This window comes from Diabrotica virgifera, chromosome 6 (genome assembly GCF_917563875.1).
Source record: "Diabrotica virgifera virgifera chromosome 6, PGI_DIABVI_V3a".
Lineage (NCBI taxonomy): Eukaryota > Metazoa > Arthropoda > Insecta > Coleoptera > Chrysomelidae > Diabrotica > Diabrotica virgifera.
The window spans coordinates 245,627,848-245,643,026 of NC_065448.1; the positions used below are offsets into that span (position 1 = coordinate 245,627,848).

The 15,179-nt window shown below is 34.2% G+C and overlaps 1 protein-coding gene across 3 annotated transcripts in view; it reads left to right on the forward strand.

Annotated features, from left to right (window-relative positions):
• Positions 1–15,179, forward strand: part of LOC126887482 (proton channel OtopLc-like) — a 105,886-nt gene that overhangs the window by 54,980 nt on the left and 35,727 nt on the right. For all 3 annotated transcript variants that reach the window (XM_050655048.1, XM_050655049.1, XM_050655050.1), the window contains 3 exons: positions 8,034–8,123; positions 12,396–12,610; positions 14,953–15,036. In XM_050655048.1, coding sequence (XP_050511005.1) covers positions 8,034–8,123; positions 12,396–12,610; positions 14,953–15,036 — 389 coding nt within the window. The remainder of the gene's footprint in view (positions 1–8,033; positions 8,124–12,395; positions 12,611–14,952; positions 15,037–15,179) is intronic.

The following is a 15,179-nucleotide window of genomic DNA, read 5'->3' on the forward strand; positions in this document are numbered from 1 at the left end:
CGATTAGGGTCCAATTTACGTCCCCTAGGACGTCCGATTAAGGTCCAATTTACGTCCGATTAAGATCCAATATATGTCCCCTCGGACATTAGATGGACGTCCAATGGACGTTCGGTAGCGCGACATTTGGACCAAAATAGGACGTATAAAGGACGTTCCTCGGACGAAAACGGACGTCCAATGGACGTCCCTAAAGTCCGTGAAGGACGTCCATTGGACGTCCTTGTGCTATTAGGGTAGGTACCTACCTATAATTCTGGTGATTTTTTAAATCCTCTATTGTTAAGAGAATTTACACCTTTAGCCAAAGTTTTACGATTTTCTAACGGAAATTAACAAGTTATTTTAAATACGCACCAATTATCGATGTTGAAAGGAGTTTTTCAAGTTATAAAAATATTTTGTCTGATCAAAGAATATGTTTCCTCGTAAAGAATTTGGAAAAACACATTGTAGTGAATTATAATCGAAGATATATTTATAGTGATATTGTTGTTTTATTTTAAATAGGTAACTATTGGTAGCAGTTTTTGTAAAAACTGTGAATAAATTGCATATATAAAAAATGATTTTATTTGAAAAATAATAAATAAGATTACTAAATAAGACAGAAAATTTGTGGTTTCCCGAAATGCGCATTTTTTGAATTTTTGTGCATATCTTGCGCATATTTCGTAATTTTTTACCGCATATATATGCGAATATTTCATCAAAATTGATCGCATATAAATCCGCTCCCTAGTCATTGTATTCTGTTGGCTGATTCCAATGATTTGAGCCACCGTACGACACGTTGGGACCAATGGGAGTGAAGATACGTAACTAATACCTATCAAGAGGTTTACTCAAACTTCTTTTCTGTACTTATACCTACCACTCGGTATAAGTACAAAAAAGAAGTTTGTGTAAACCTTTGCACAACTGTGTAAATACTAAAGAAAAATCTAAAATATTAAAAAAAAATAGTGGAATCCGTTAATCTGTTCTCGAAAAAATTAGCTATGAAAATGAGCTTAATTTTCTATATCCCTAACTTTTGACGAGCAGTTTAGCTTAAATGGGGAAAAGCGGAAAGCTTAGACCAAACACCAGTAGGAGGCATTCAATTAATTGAGGAAAAAAATTAAATGGATAACAATATTCATTTCAGTTATAGAAAAGGCATTGCCCCGCTAGAATGGTTGAAATCACAAGTAACAATTAATAGTCCTACAAAAAAGACAGGCGCTTGAAAGTGATAAGACCATTGAACAATAAGCCTGCGAACTGCCTTTTAAACACATTCTTAAAAATAATCCATAACACAATTAAAAAAAGGTTTGTTAAGAAATTCTTTTATAGACTTCAGAAATTCAACAACTTCTCCTGATTATGTTTAAAAAACGTACGGAATGCACTAAATGAAAAAAAGAAGAAAAAGATTTATCATACCGTTATACTCTAATATATTCTTACGTTGAATATTTGATGCTTCCCTGTAGAGTATAAAACGGACAGTTGTGTTTTTCCCGTGAGCTGCCTTGTTTAGTCTTCTTTGTCGTTCTATTCGTTAAATCCTATCCTCTCAAGTCACAGCGTCAGAAAGCAGTGGGTATATGCAGTGAACGGGAGGCCTATGTCGAGCAGTGAACGTTGGGGCCCTTTCGCGTTTATCATATGTAGAGAAGTCGCTTGTCAAAAACTGGACGTATGTAATCGTATTCTATTTGTTAAATACTCTCACCTAATATGTCATACCATGTGTGTTAATCCATTTTATTTCTACAATTTTAAAGTGTTATTACATGCCGTCATTTTCATTTGTCTACACCATCTTATTCTGCCAGTTAAATCCCATCATTTCAGACGCTGTACGTCACGATTGAACCAATAGAACCGTAGATACAAGACTAAGGCCCTTTTGACATGATGCTGTAATTGATTTTCATACGTCATTGTATTATATTAGTCAAATCCAGTTATTTTAGGTGCTGTACGCCACGATTGGACCAATAGGAGCGAAGATACGTAAATAAGGCCCTTTTGACATATTGCTGTATTTGAATTTTCTGTGTCATTGTATTCTGTTCATTAAACCCTACCATTTGAGCTGCTGTACGTCACAATTGGACCAATAGGACTAGATATACATAACTAGGGCCCTTTTGACTTGTTGCTGTATTTGATTTTTCTGTGTCATTGTATTTTATTTGTCAAGTCCTATTATTTGAGATGCCGTACGTCACGATTGGTCTTATAGGACCGAAGATACGCGACTAAGGCCCTTTTGACATGAGGTTGTATTTGATTTTTCTCTCATTGTATTCTGTTTGTCAAATCCTATCATTTGAGGTGCTATACATCACGATTGGACCAACAGGACCGAAGATACATAACTAAGGCTCTTTTGACATATTGCTTGTTTGATTTTTCTGTGTCATTGTCTTCTATGATGTCTAAGGCATATCTCTGATATGCCCTATTTTTAAATTGGACTTCGTAAGTCCTAGGTTTTCACCCACAAGCTTTTATTTGACACCTCATTTGTCATTCTACCCGGTATAATGGCGGAGGAGTTATATTGGCGGTCGTACGGACCGACAGAGAGAGTACCCAGCTCAAATATCTCACCTTTAGTACCATCCTTGGATTATAAGCTTTCATTTGACACCTCATTTATTATTATAGCTGGTATAATGATAGAGGAGTTACATTCGCGGTCGGACGGACCCACCGACAGACCGCCTAGGTCAAATATCTCACCTTTAGTACCATTCTTGTATTACCAGCTTACATTTGACACCTTATTTGTCATTCTACCTGGTATAATGACGGAGAAGTTATATTCGCGGTCGTACGGACCGACAGAAAGATTGTCTAGGCCAAATATCTCACTTTTAGTACCATCCTTGGATTATAAGCTTTCATTTGACACCTTATTTATCATTCTACTTGGTATAATGATTGAGGAGTTATACTCGCGGTCGGACGGACCGACGGACAGACCATGTAGGTCAAATATCTCACCTTTAGTACCATCCTTGGAATATCAGCCTTCATTTGACACCTCATTTCTCATTCTACATGGTATAATGACGGAGGAGTTATATTCCCGGTCGTACGGACCGTCGGAAAGACAGCCTAGGTCAAATATCTCACCTTTATTACCATCCTTGGAATATAAGCTTTCATTTGACACCTCATTTGTCATTCTACCTGGTATAATGATGAAGGAGTTATATTGGCGGTCGGAGGGACCGGCGCACAGATCGCCTAAGTTAAATATCTCACCTTTAGTACCATCCTTGTATTATAAGCTTTCTTTTGACACCTCATTTGTCATTCTACCTGGTATAATGACGGAGGAGTTATATTCGCGGTCGGAGGGACCGACGGAAAGACAGCCTAGGTCAAATATCTCACCTTTAGTACCATCCTAGGATTATCAGCTTTCATTTGACACCTCATTTCTCATTCTACCTGGTATAATGACGGATAAGTTATATTCGCGGTCGGAGGGACCGAGTCACAGACCGCCTAAGTCAAATATATCACCTTTAGTACCATCCTTGTATTATAAGCTTTCTTTTGACACCTCATTTGTCATTCTACCTGGTATAATGACGGAGGAGTTATATTTGCGGTCGGAGGGACCGACGGAAAGACAGCCTAGGTCAAATATCTCACCGTTAGTACCATCCTTGGATTATATGCTTTCATTTGACACCTCATTTGTCATTCTACCTGGTATAATGATGGAGGAGTTATATTCGCGGTCGTAAAGACCGACGGACAGACCGCCAAGGTCAAATATCTCACCTTTAGTACCATCCTTGGATTATCAGCTTTCATTTGATACCTCATTTTCATTCTAGCTGGTATATTGACGGAGGAGTTGTGGTTACAGACAGACGGACAGACGGACGTGGATAATACAAAGTTTTCACATTTTTTCAAAATTGGGTGAAAACAATAAAACATGATGCCAGACTGATTTCTTTATGAAAATAATATATACATTCTCAAATTGTCTATTTTTCGTTGTGAATAATATTGTATTCAACAGTGATGCCAAATTTCTGATGCCAAAATGATTGATAATGAAAGTGGGATATACGTTTTCATGTATATAACGGCAGCGACAAAACGGTAAAACACTGAACTAAATGTATATAATATTTTCACTGTACGATCATTTTGGACTCAAACATTTTATGGAATAAACTTATATAACTTAGTAAGAGGTAAACAAGGAAAGCTGATATATTAAAGTAACATCAAGGAATCAAATCTCTAACTACCGAGCTGATTAGACTTCTGGTAGCAAGTACAGGAATAAAGTTATTAAGGTAGTGTAAAGTGGCATCGATATACAGATGCCACTTTGCAAGACGATGCCAAATCGATGGTAAATGCATAATGTATCGATGCCAAATTGATAGTAGGATGTATATATATATATATATATATATATATATATATATATATATATATATATATATATATATATATATATATATATACTTTAGAGTGTAGACACATAGTAAAATATATCAAAAAACTAAGTTTTCAATCTAATAGCACATAAAACAACACCCAAAAATGTTACTCTACATCTTACCAGATTGAAAACAATGGGTACCTTCTCTATTAACACCTCCGAGACTTCTACAATTTGCAAGCCATAATGGATGCTGAGACTAAGGAAGACGAGGGAATTTTACAATTTATAATTCACGTCCCATCTGCTCAGCGCGGTAAAGTTCCAACGAGAATGGTTCCCTTCGTACTTCAATCTGAGTAAACATATATATCAAAAATCATAATTGTTCCTCGAGAAAAAAGGAGTAAAGTTAAAGATGTCAGAGTGAAAAGAAGCTATGATATAGGTAGTGACCATTATCTACTAGAAGGAGTATTCAAGAATAACAACAAAGTCGAGGACCGAAAACAGATACAAAACAAAAACTATAGCGGAAGAATAAGAACCTATAAGCTGAGAAACTTGCAAACAAGAAATGAGTATATAGAAAAAACAGAAAAACAGTTTGCAAGGATTGAAAAGAGAAGACAAAGTAGAAATGTGGAAGAAAAGTGGATCAGATTTAAGGCAATACTATTAGAAACAGCAGGGCAAGTTTGCGGGTATACCAGAAGAAATAATCATAAAAAGCAGACAAGCTGGTGGAACAACGATATTAAAAAAGAAGTCAGAGAAAAGAAAAGGCTATGGAAAATGTACATAAAAAAAAGAAATCAAGAGGCATACGATAAATAAAAGGAACAGCGCAACAAAGTTAAAGTAAGGATAAAACAAGAAAAGCATAACGCCTGGGAAGAATTTGGAAGAACTATGGAAGAAAATAGTACCCAAAATACAAAATTATTTTATAGAGTATTAAAGAATATGAGAAGTAAAACGGAAATTAAACTACAGCAAATAAAAGATAGAAACGGAAATATAATAACTGAGGATGAGCCCATTATAGAAAGGTGGAGAGAATATTTCAAGGAATTTTTAAACAATGAAAATACAACAGCAGAGAATCGCACACAGATAACAGATGAAACACCTGAAAGAGGGCAAGAAGACGTTTATGAAACTCAAATAAAGATGGAAGAAGTTGAAGATGCACTAGAAAAACTAAAAGTTGGTAAAGCAGCAGGGATCGACGGAATAGATGCGGATTTATTGAAATATCTTGGACAACAGGGTAAACAAGAATTACATGACCTACTAAATTTAGCGTGGACAAACAAAAAAATCCCAGAGGATTGGAACATTTCAATAATACTGCCTATACACAAAAAGGGAGACACGAAAGAGTGCAGTAATTATAGGGGTATATTACTTCTCTGCTCAGCGTTCAAAATCAACGAAATTATCCTAGAAAAGAAACTACGAGAAATAGTTGAGCCTCGACTGGCGGATATACAAAGTGGATTTAGACCATTACATAGCGTACAAGATCATATATTCACACTACAGCAAATTACTGAAAAAACACTGTTAAAAAACGATACACTGTACCTGGCGTTTTTAGATATGAAAAAGGCGTTGGACATGGTCAATAGAGAAGGAATATGGCAAAGCCTGATAAACAAGGAAGTAGATGAAGAACTTGTAAGTGTAATAAAGAGTTTGTATGTCAACACAAAAAACCAGGTCAGGACAAGTAACTTAATCTCCGGCGAATTTTCTAATAACGACGGGGTTATACAAGGTGAAGTGTTGATCCCACTGTTATTTATTTCCGTTATGGATGAAGTTATTAAAAAGTGTTGGAAAAAAACTAAAAAATGCGCTATAGGGTATAGAAATTTGCAACAAATAAAAATTGAAGCCTGTGCATTTGCTGATGACATGGTATTAGTTGCAAGATCTGAAAAGGCTCTCGCAGATAACATTAGAATCTAGGCTGAAGAACTAAAAAACTACAACTTAATAATAAATATGGAGAAAACTAAAGTAATGACAATAGTCAACAAAGAAGCAACTGTAAATATTGAAATCGAAGGGCAAAAAATCGAGCAAGTAGCCCTCTTTAAGTATTTGGGAATAATGTTAAACAACAAAGGTACACAAGAAGATGAAATTGGAAACAGAATAAAATTGGCAACGAGAACTTATTATTCACTGTATAAAAATTTCCTAAACAAAAAAGAAATATCGAGGAAAACCAAAATGACAGTATATAAAACTGTATATATATACCAATTACAATATATGGGGCAGAAAACTGGGTACTTAATGACAGACAAAGAAAAAGATTACAAGCTACAGAAATGAGATACTTAAGAAAAGTGGTGGGAGCAAGAAGATTAGACAACAGAAGAAACGAAGATATAAGACATGAATTACAGGTAAAATCGCTCAACGAAAAAGTTGAAGAAAAGAAGTTAAAATGGGCTGGACACATGATAAGAATGAGTGGTGAGAGACAAGTGAAAATGACATGGGAGGCCAAAGCAGTGGGTAAAAGCACGAGGGGCAGACCAAGGAAAAGCTGGAACACTAGTGTAAACGAAATACTCAAGAAAAGAGGAACATCGTGGCAAGAAGCAAAAGTTTTAGCAGCAGATAGGACGAAGTGGCGTAAATTTGCAGAGAGTATTATATAAAGGAGGAATCCTCGACACCTAATGGTAAAATAGGCAACCGATTATGTATGTATGTATAAATCAAAAATAAATAACCATTTTCAATTTCGTTGCAACACGAAACTACAGCCGCATCATTATTCCAGTTCAATCAGAGAGTGCAGCAAGCACCTCTACCGGTTTCGAAACTTATTAGTCCCTCATCAGGAGGCACATAGAGATTGGAGTACGAAGGTAACCATTCTCGTTGGAACTTTACTGCGCTGAGCAGATGGGACGTGAATTATAAATTGTAAAATTCCCTCATCTTCCTTAGGCTCAGCATCCGTTATGGCTTGCAAATTGTAGAAGCCTTGGAGGTGTTAATAGAGAAGGTTCCCATTGTTTTCAATCTGGTAAGATGTAGAGTAACATTTTTGGGTGTTGTTTTATGTGCTATTAGATTGAAAACTTAGTTTTTTGCTAGCAGTTGCCGCCAGGGCATCCCTGCCATTTCGTTCGTTGCAATCCGTGACTGCATGCCGGGGTTTGTCCTAGTTGGGCCAGAGAGAGCAGCATATGTGCCTCCTGATGACAGGCTAATAAGTTTCGAAACCGGTAGAGGTGCTTGCTGCACTCTCTGATTGAACTGGAATAATGATGCGGTTGTAGTTTCGTGCTGGAACGAAATTGAAAATGGTTATTCATTTTTGATAAAATATATCACTTGAGAAAGGCACTCTGCCGAAACATCTGTAGGGACATTAACCTATAATAAATTTTGTGGAAGTATTTATTGTTAGGTAAAATGTGATGCTCATCAAAATCAATAATTGTGGTTTACTAATCTCATATCAAATAATATCAATTTAAACATGTCACAAAAATAGGGTTTCAGAACCTTTTTATTGCCACAGAATTTTTAAACCTTTGTATTCTCTTAACCATCCATAACAATGTTTTATTTGTTTTAGACTATTCAATGATTCTTCTGACACATCTAAAAAAGAAGGATTGGATTCAAAAGAACTGGGAAAATTAAAAAGAAACCGAAGAATTGGAGAGTAAGTAAAGTAATTATTATAACAGAAACAGAAACGTAAGTATAAAAATTATATTGGGCATATTAAAAGCAGTCTCACATAGTTTTCATTTCTTGAACTACTATTGACGTCATCATCATACAACCTCTTCTGTCCACTGCTGGACATAGGTCTCTCCCATTCTTCGCCACTCTTAATGGTTCTGTGCTTCTTGTTGCCATTTGTTGGATATTTGGTTAATGTCGTCCATTCAAGGTGTTGGTGGTCGTCCTCTGCTGCGTTTGTCTTCTCTTGGGTGCTAGTCAATTAGTTTTCTGATCCATCTTGTGCTTTTAGTCTCGCTACGTGACCTGCAAATTTCATTTCAGCTTCGCTATACGTTCGACGACATCAGTGATACCTGCAGTGACACCTGATACCATCAGTGACATCAGTGATGAGATCAGGGATACCAGGAGGACGATACCTGCGACTGTGGCGCGGTTCAGACCAGCCAGCATCTAATATCATGCACAGAGATGAGAGAGACCTTCACAGAAGAAGACTTAATTATAGCAAATGACAGGGCCATCTATGTGGCCAACCATTGGAAATACAGAATTTAAAGTAGTTGGTGTTCCGAACACGGAAAGTAAGTAAGTAGTGTTCTTTTCCTTAGGTCTTGGTTCCTTATTTTTTTTGTCACGCCAAGAATCGATCTTTCCATATGCCTTTGTGCCACTCGCATTTTTAGTGCTATTGTTTTTGTGAGCGTGAGAGTTTCTGCTCCGTATTAGTTCAGAGAAATAAGGAAAAAATATCCTGTTCGTGACACAACCCCCTCCAGGCCGCAACAAAATTTTTTATGTAGTATGGATATCTACATAATATATTAATAACCTATATGTTTCCTGCAGCCGATTTTGATGATATACATAGTTATAAACAAATAAAGATAAAAAAAACGGTAAATTTTCGCTTTTTTCGCCTATAACCATAAAGTTAAGAATTTTAAACAAATTTCAGTGTGAGAATCTCAAAAACCGTATAAAAAACTTCAATATGGCGTTCGCTGAATATATCTATCCTTATCGGTTGCTTAGAAAATTGCAAAATAAATCAAAAATTTTGAGTTTTTACAAATATTCATAACTTATGTAAAAATTAACTTAGAACGTTCTTATTCCACGGAATGCTGAGACTTCTGGTGCTTACATCATTCCCTAAATTTTAAATCAATTGGTCAAATAGTTTAAAAGGTATTTAATTTGTTTTTCCCAAATTAATTTTTTTTGCAACGCTATAAGTCAGAAAATGATGAAGTTACAGTAATACCTTGGATAGTTTATGAAAGAAGAAGATTTATACTATTAATTTATTAAAAAATATGACAAACAATAATTCTAAATACTGCAAAATTATTTTGCAAAAGCATGTGAATTAAAAAGGGGGCGGGGCAACTTCGTCCCTAAGTGTCCTAGGACAATTGTTTTTCTTTCTAAATGTGCATAAAAATTCAGTCTTTCCAAATCTAAAAAAATAATTTTTCTACGGGTAACGGTTAAAAAGTTATTCTAATTGTTTATACGTAAGCAAAGAATCGACGTCTTTTTGCAAAATAATTTTACACTGTTTAAAATTACTTTTTGTCATTTTTTTAATTAAGTCAATAGTATAAGTGTTCTTCCATGAACTGTCAGAAGTCTTACTGTAACCTCATAATTTTCTGATTTGTAGTGTTGCAAAAAAAAATGAATTTGGGATAAACAAATTAAATAACTTTTAAACTATTTGACCAATTGCTTTGAAATTGAAAATATAGTTTAAGCACCAGAAGTCTCAGCAATTCGTGTAATAAGAACGTTCTAAGTTAATTTTTACATAAGTTATGAATATTTATACAAACTCAAAATTTATGATTTATTTTGCAATTTTCTAAGCAACCAATAAGGATAGACATATTCAGCGAACGTCATATTAAAATTTTTTAGACGAATTATGAGGTTCTTACTCTCAAATTTGTTTAAAATGCTTAACTTTTTGGTTATAGGCGAAAAAAGCGAAAATTTACCGTTTTTTGATCTTCATTTGTTTATAACTATGTATATCATCAAAATCGGCTGCAGGAAACTTATAGGTTATTAATATAGATGTCCATACTACTCTAAAAATTTGGTTTCGGCCTGGAGGGGGATGTGTCACGAGAAAAATCTTATTTCTCTGGACTATATGTCATAATAGGAAGAACGCATTGGTCAAATGTCTTCCGTTTCATAGCTATCGGGATGTTGCTCTTAAATATGTCTCTTAGTGAACCATTCGCCGCCCAAGCAAGTGTTATTCGTCGTTTAAATTTACACGTCTGATTATCCTTGCTTATTCCTATTTCATATACTTCCATCCTTAACGGTACCCAAGGCAACTAAGAATACTATTGACGTAACCTGCATAAAATATCACAATTTTAAAATTATGCGTTTTTCTTTGCTTTTTAACTTGAACGAATGCTCTTTTTGGTTTAAACATTTTGAGTCCATTATGTTTTAATATTTTAAAATTTTAGCACTAACCCAGAACGAGACAATGGATTAAAGTTCACAAAAATATCCTAATGGACCATAAATTATTGTTAAATCATTCTTTACATATTTGTCTGCTCCAGAAGTGGATATTTTTTTTCGTCAGCAGTATAATTTTGGTCCATGAACACATATATAAAGAACACATCGTCTACAAATCTCCATCATATTGAGGATTTTGGTCCTGTTTGTACCGGGTGTCCCAATAAGAATGGCTCTCGGCCATATCTCAGGAACCGTTTATAGTACAGCTTTGAGAAATAATATTTATAACAAAAGTTGCCTCGGAAAAAGCCTGGAAATTATTTTCATAATTGTAGATCCACCGCTAGAGGGCGTAATTGAATATCAAAAATTAAAAATTTTTACAAAGTTTACCTAATGAAAGGGCACTGGAAATCCAATCATCATATTCTTCATAAAATTCTGTGCATATTTAATTTCACAAGTTTAAGTCTAACCTTGCAAATAAGAGGTGGGGGTGAGTCGGAAACTTCTTATGAAAAAATGGCTGTAAGTCCGGTTCTGCTAAATCGAATTTTGCATACTTCGTCCTGTTGAAAACAGCTCTTTTTTTGTCAATGTAAGAGTCTTATTTTCGAAATAGCCTAATAAATAATATGCCAGCTAGTACGCGTTATTTAATTATATTCAGAAATCTAGTTTTCTTTGGAGAATATTAATTTTAAACCTGTATTACAAAATTTACAAAATTAGACCAAATTAGCAACATAATACCGAAAACTGCATGTCGATACCTTTTTTCTATTTCGAGATATCTTAAGAAACGTGTAAATTTTAAACAACTGTTAATGTCACCGGTAAACGAAGTTAAGGAAAAGTAGTGCGCTATGGAAAAAACAAAGGAACATTTTCCAGATGTAAATGTATATAATTAATTAAAACAACAATAAGACAAACAACACTATAAAATATAACAAAGTAATAAAAGCAACTACTTACTTAGTGACGACCTAAATTTTCAAATTGTTGCCCATCATTTTCGATGCAAGCATTTACTCTTTAAAGAGTAGATTGAACAGCAGTCTCAATTTCTGATTTCGCAATGCTTTGAATGCCGTTTCATATTCTCTAGATTCTAGATCATGTTGGACATGCGGTTTTCGGTATTATGTTGCTAATTTGGTCTAATTTTGTAATACAGGATTATAAATGCATACTTGTATTTAATATTTTCCAAAGAAAACTAAATTTCTAAAAATAATGAAATAACGCCTCCTAGCTTGCATATTACTTATTAGGCTATTTCGAAAATAAGACAATTACATTGACGAAAAAGAGGTGTTCTCAACAAGACCAAGTATGCAAAATTCGATTTAGCAGACCGGACTTACAGCCATTTTTTCATAACAGGGTTCCCACTCACCCCCACCTCTTATTTGCAAAGGTAGAGTTAAACTTGTTAAATCAAATATGCGCAGAATTTGATGGAGAATACAATAATCGGATTTCCAGTGCCCCTTCATTAGGAAAATTGTGTAAAATTTAGATTTTTTTATTTTTGATATTCAATTACGCCCTCTAGCGGTGGACCCACAATTATGAAAATAATTTCTAGGCTTTTCCTGAGGCAACTTTTGTTATAAAATTTTTTTAGTTCAAAGCTCTACTATAAACCGTTCCTGAGATATGGCCGAGAGCCATTCTTATTGGGACACCCGGTACATAATATTTCCATATAAACGATAGCAGACTTATATAGCTTTATTTTTAGAGATGCCCTGTCTATCATACTATCAGCATTATATGCCAAGTTAGTTGTTGTGCTGGGGATCGCCTTTCCCGTAATCGAAGTTATCTCTAATGAAAAACCTTACTTCTACCAGAGTTTTTACATTTATCTTTACCTTGGAAGTATTCTCTTCGTAACTTATATGTATGCTACATTGATTAAGGAAAAAGCCTTGGTAGAGATGATTAACAGCTATAGTAAGTATAAAAAATATTCAAAATTTATATCTACCTACATACAATACACTAATAAAACGTTTCTCCCAAGAAATAAAATGTAGAATAGAGAAAGCTAAGGATGCATTCAACAACATGGCGAAACTCTAAAAGCCACAACTTTAATCTGGAGATAAAAGTAAGTTATATCTTCTCAGTATTATACTAAGGAGTTTAATCCTGGACACTCACTGAAGCGATAGATAAAAAACTTGGAAACGTGGCTATACAGGCGAATCCTAAGGATATCATGAACGGACAAGATAACTAATGAGATCGTACTACGAAGAATGGGAAAGAAAGAGAAGTGATGTATACGATTAAAAGGAGAAAGTTAGAATATCTCGTACACACAATGAGAAACGGCACTAAATACACATTACTGAAAATAATCCTTCAAGGCAAAGTATTCGGAAAGCGAGGAATTGGAAAAAGAAGAATATCATGGTAAAAAACCCGAGAAAATGGTTCTCCACAACATCAACTAATCTGTTTAAAGCATCAGTCAATAAACTAATTATAGCCAGAATGATCGCCAATATTCGAAACGAATAGGCACCTAAAGAAGAAGAAGAAACGTTTCTACATTTTATAACTGAGCACAACCTCCTGTAATATTCGATGGCATGGCAGAAGTATTTGTTTTTATAGTAGTCCAGAAAGCCACTGCGCATCCGCTAGGAAAAATATTCTAATTCGGATTTTTTGCACAATCTTACTCAAAAAGGACACCTTTTAACAAATTTGCATGTTGCCAGGACCAAAAGATGGTCAAAAATTTTTTAAACGTTTTTTTTTGTTTTTTTCCTAAAATGATTTTTTTTGCATAGAAAATAGTTTTTTTTAGGTTTTTTGGATCATTCCAAACAGAAAAGGTCTGTAGTGACTTTTCCCTAAAAATGATAGTTTTTGACATATAAGCGATTAAAAATTGAAAATTTGCGCAATCGGCCATTTTTAACCCTTAAAAACTATGTGAAAAACTGAAAATTTGAATGTTACCAAGGCAGGTAGATATTCTTTAAACATCGATTGATGAAATCCCGAAGAGTATTTTGCACTACAATATTCAAAAGTCCTTTGTTTTTTAATTACTAATCAAGCGTGCGCGACACTATTTTCCACCGACAGTATGGTGCAAATGAAAGGAATAAATTCGTTATTTCGTAAAACGGCGACTTTAAGGAAAAATCCCGAAACATGTTGATTTTTATTTGTAAGTTATGATATTGTGGCATATATGTTATACTAGTGACTTCATCCATCTGGACGTGATGACGTAATCGATTATTTTTTTAAATGAGAATAGGTGTCGTGTGCTAGCTCATTTGAAAGGTTCTTCAATTCTCTATTCAGTAATGTAAACATTTACATAATTATTTTTACAGGGTGTCCTTCTACTTCTTTTTTGTCAAATAATTTAATTTAATAAAACTTTTTTGGACATCCTGTATAAATAATTATGTAAATGTTTATATTACTGAATAGAGAATTGAAGAACCTTTCAAATGAGCTACCACACGACCCCTATTCTCATTTAAAAAAATAATCGATTACGTCATCACGTCCAGATGGATGACGTCACTAGTATACCATATATGCCACAATATCATAATTTTTAAAATTATTAATTTCGATTCGATTTTTAAAAATAAAAATCGACCTGTTTCGGGATTTTTTCTTAAAGTCGCCGGTTTACTATATAACGAATTTATTCCTTTCATTTGCACCATACTGTCGGTGGAAAATAGTGTCGCGCACGCTTGATTAGTAATTAAAAAACAAAGGAGCTTTGAATATTGTATTGCAAAAAACTCTTCGGGATTTCATCAATCGATGTTTAGAGAATATCTACCTACCTTGGCAACATTCACATTTTCAGTTTTCACATAGTTTTTGAGAGTTAAAAATGGCCGATTTCGCAATTTTTCAATTTTTAATCGCTTATATATCAAAAACTATCATTTTTAGAGAAAAGTCACTAAAGGCCTGTTCTGTTTGGAATGACTAAAAAAACCTAAAAAAACTTTTTTCCATACAAAAAAAAAATAATTTTAGGAAAAAAACAAAAAAAAACGTTTAAAACATTTTTGACCACCTTTTGGTCCTGGCAACATGCAAATTTGTTAAAAGGAGTCCTTTTTGAGTAAGATTGTGCAAAAAATCCGAATTAGAATATTTTTCCTAGCGGTTGCGCAGTGGCTTTCTGGACTATAGTGCAAGTGTTCACTATCAGAAAATATTATTATGTTTAAAATCTTTATTAATTATAAATTATAAATTTAATTAGCCATATAAGCGTACCACTTTTTTGTTGTTTTTAGACAATGAAAAATTGAATGCTATTAGAACTCCCAACAAAATAGTTCCAAAATACGGAAGTTTTTATTTGAGACTAGGAGCAATTGGTAAGTTATTATAGTGATTATATCATAGGTAGTGTAGTGTCATAGGTGTCCATACCCATGAGCAGTAGACGTATACCTACCGATTTTTAATTGTATCAGTTTGCTACCAATACGATTTATTTGGCTATTGAAATTGAACATTC